Source organism: Trifolium pratense, linkage group LG2 (assembly GCF_020283565.1).
Source record: "Trifolium pratense cultivar HEN17-A07 linkage group LG2, ARS_RC_1.1, whole genome shotgun sequence".
In the NCBI taxonomy this organism is placed as follows: domain Eukaryota; kingdom Viridiplantae; phylum Streptophyta; class Magnoliopsida; order Fabales; family Fabaceae; genus Trifolium; species Trifolium pratense.
In genome coordinates this window covers 61,972,835-61,976,024 of record NC_060060.1, presented here as the reverse complement: position 1 = coordinate 61,976,024, position 3,190 = coordinate 61,972,835, and the positions used below count along the sequence as shown (strand labels likewise).

The window sequence follows — 3,190 nt, the reverse complement described above, 5'->3', positions numbered from 1 at the left end:
CTGACATAATCTTCATGTCTTATAGCACCAACAACAATGTCCTTTAGTCTGTGATGCTTAGTGTAGATTTTTAAGTTAGCTGGTGAGAGTAACTTTCTGTGCTCAATGGACAATCTTCCATGTTCATTTAAGTTTTCAAAAGTTACTCCGAGCTCAACTAAATCCCACAATTCATGATCAATAGCAGTAATATTGCTATACAGTCTTTCCTTCCACCACTCAAATAATGATGCATCACCATTGAATATAGGGGCTTTTCTATTGCCACTATGGTCATGTGATTTATTACTTATGTAGTCAAAACCAAAAGCATTTCTAGGACCACCACCAGCACCACTAGCATCACCGGCTTCACCGGTTGTTCTAGTACTACTATCGTCTCCTCCAGACATAGTGTTCTCACAAGATCTTTATTGTCTCACTGTTAGGTGAAAGTAACAGACCAGTGCTCTAGATACCAATTGAAGGTGTGAAAACACAAGAAGGGGGGGTTGAATTGTGTTTTAGCCAAGTTTAAAACTTTTTCAAGTTCTTAACTTAACTACAACAGCAGCGGATAAGTAACACAATAAAACAAGATAAAGAGAGAGAGAGATCACACAAGCAATTTATACTGGTTCCTCTCACAAAACGAGAGTAGTCCAGTCCCCTTGCACTTCCAAGGGCTTTCACTATAATCACACAAGATTACAAATGCTCAAGCACACAAGCAAGAGACTTCACAACTATGCTCAAGCACACAATCTTAAGACTTCTCACTTAAGCACACAAGCTTAAGATTTCTCAAGTACCAGAGATAATAAAATAGTTGAAAGAATACAACTGCTCTTAAGAGAACCTTAAAGAGCAAATACAATGAATACAAAGTATTTGGACTAAGAGTGCAAAAACACTAGTTCAGAGGTTCAGAGCTTGTATTCGTAATTCAGAGTTTGTTCGAGCGCGTGTGTAATCCTTGATTAATTGATATTTTTACAACTGATTCTTCTAGTATATATATAGCTAGAAAAGAGTCGTTGCAAAGATGACCGTTGAAGTAGATAACCTTTTGTCTTCAAGCAGCTTGTCTTGATACAGTTTGGTTGTTTCTAAAACTGAGTAAGAGTTTCAGACACTTTGACCATGTGCAGAGAAGACTTTCCATATTCAGCTAACAAGTCTGATGTCCCACGTTCTCAAGAGTGGACAGACAAAATGAGAGTAGCTGTTCTGATCAAGCTTGAAAGGTCCTTTTCTTCATTGGTAGAAGAGTTGACTTGCAAAAGAGAATCTTTACAAACTTCAAGAAGATCTTCAGAGTTTGATGAAGCTTAGACCTTAAGAAGTTCTGACGACTTCATCATCTGAAGGTTGTAACTTCTGAAGTTCAACATCTTCTGAGCGCTTGTGAACTTTGGAATACATATCTTCTGAGCTTCATTCAGAGCTTATTTGAAGCTAATATCTGCACACTTAAATTAAATTTTTAGTCCTTCCAATTGTTTATTAATACTTTGTTATCATCAAAACCTTAATAGATTTAGGGGCAAACATTTTTTAAATCAATTTTGTTCCAACACGGGAAAACTTAATGATCAGCGGAATCTCATTCGTCATAAGAAGTGTACCACCGAGTCATTTGTTCATATTGCAGCACCGGCTCAGCCTGCAGCACTAGCTAAGCCTGCAGCACTGGCTCAGCCTGCAGCACCAGCTAAGTCTGCCGCACCAGCTCCGCCTGCAGCACTGGCTCAGTCTGCAGCATCGGCTAAGTCTGCAACACCGGCTCCGCCTGCAACACTGCCTGCAGCACCAGCTCATGGCTCTACCCCTAAAGTACTCATGTTTATGCCAACTCCAGGAATGGGCATTCAAACAATGGTTGGCTCTTCACAACATGCCTCACGTGAGGCTCCGATTGAGGAGAATGATGTGCAACAAATATCCGATGAGGAGGAAAATGGGGTTGAGGATGACGAGGTGGTGGGTCAAGGGAATGTTCCTCGTCTTGCGCATAAGAGAGATGAAAATGGGAAGATTATTATACGACCTGTGGGTAAAGGGTAAGTTACATATATGATTAGATATCTAGTGTTACTACATGATGCATTTTTATTTTTAAGTGTGCATTTATTTCATGACTGATTGATAAATCTGATTCTTTCAATACTTTGCAGGCTCGCTCTTGCTAATGAAGTGGCAAATGCCATAAATTACGCAATACGAAAGCAGTTTTATACGCCTATCTATAATTGGAGTGTATTCAACAAAGACGAAGACACTAAAAAAATTAAAGTAGAAAGGTTTAAATCTTTTGGGGTAAGTATTTGCCAAATAGAAATTATTTGTAGGAAGTACATTGGTCTGCATGTCTATCTATCAAATTCAAGCAAGGATTGGTTGTTAGTTTTATTTGGCATCTTTGATTGTAGGAAGCTTTTGCTTTTTTATATATATGATTGTAGTGGTGTAGTTTCTTTGATTATTTCCTTTGCTCCATTCCCGAATAACTTCTCCATTCTTCTGCTTTGTGTACTCATTCTCTGATGGATTTTTCTTTTCAATTATTTTTAGGAGAAGTTATCATGGGATCCTCGTGATCACGATGTTGTCTATCATGTATTTGAACAAAAGGGAGCAAAACGACTATCAGACATGGTTACGAAGGCGAGGAAAAAAGAGGTCAAACCTGCATGGATAGGTGATCTAGCTTGGACATGTCTTAAAGACTACTGGAAGAGCGAGGATTTCCTTAAAATCTCCAATCAAAATAAGATCAATCGATCTTCAAAATAAGGCGGAGCGCTCCACACCTCTGGTCGCAAGTCTCATCTGGATGTAGAACTTGAGCTCGTACGTATTAAATTCACATTTGTACAACTTATTACTAATTTATTCATAGTTGTTTATGTTTTTCTTGATTTAGATCTATGCAGTGGCAGTGCAGTTTTTTTGAGAAATTAATTATTGATATGCTAATTTTTTCAATCATATATTATTTGCAGTCCAATAATTTTGAAAAGGATCTGTTCCCTGGTGAGTTGTTTTTGAAAACACATAAGAGGAAATCTGGAGCTTGGGTTGATGGTCGATCGGAAGCTACCTATGTAAGTTATTGCTGCCATTGTGGGTTTTTTCTGTTGATTTTTGCTCAGTTGTAACTGTTGTGATCTGGTTTCTCAGTTGTAAATTAGAGGAATTTATATGTAGT

At 38.1% G+C, this 3,190-nt stretch overlaps 1 protein-coding gene across 1 annotated transcript; it reads left to right on the top strand.

Annotated features, from left to right (window-relative positions):
- Positions 1 to 1,564: 1,564 nt before the first annotated feature.
- On the top strand, positions 1,565 to 2,826 carry LOC123909044. The gene is made up of 3 exons (XM_045959826.1): positions 1,565 to 2,042; positions 2,157 to 2,298; positions 2,554 to 2,826. Exons 1-3 carry the CDS (start codon positions 1,822 to 1,824, stop codon positions 2,773 to 2,775), a joined length of 585 nt encoding a protein of 194 aa, XP_045815782.1. The 5' UTR covers positions 1,565 to 1,821; the 3' UTR covers positions 2,776 to 2,826.
- The last annotated feature ends 364 nt before the right edge of the window (positions 2,827 to 3,190 follow it).

What these genes read in the sequence shown, in the direction of transcription:
- LOC123909044 (XM_045959826.1), top strand. Translation starts at nt 1,822, where the DNA reads ATGTTTATGCCAACTCCAGGAATGGGCATTCAAACAATGGTTGGCTCT. An exon ending in ATACGACCTGTGGGTAAAGG is followed by an intron (nt 2,043 to 2,156) that starts GTAAGTTACATA and finishes AATACTTTGCAG; the next exon opens with GCTCGCTCTTGCTAATGAAG. An exon ending in AAAGGTTTAAATCTTTTGGG is followed by an intron (nt 2,299 to 2,553) that starts GTAAGTATTTGC and finishes AATTATTTTTAG; the next exon opens with GAGAAGTTATCATGGGATCC.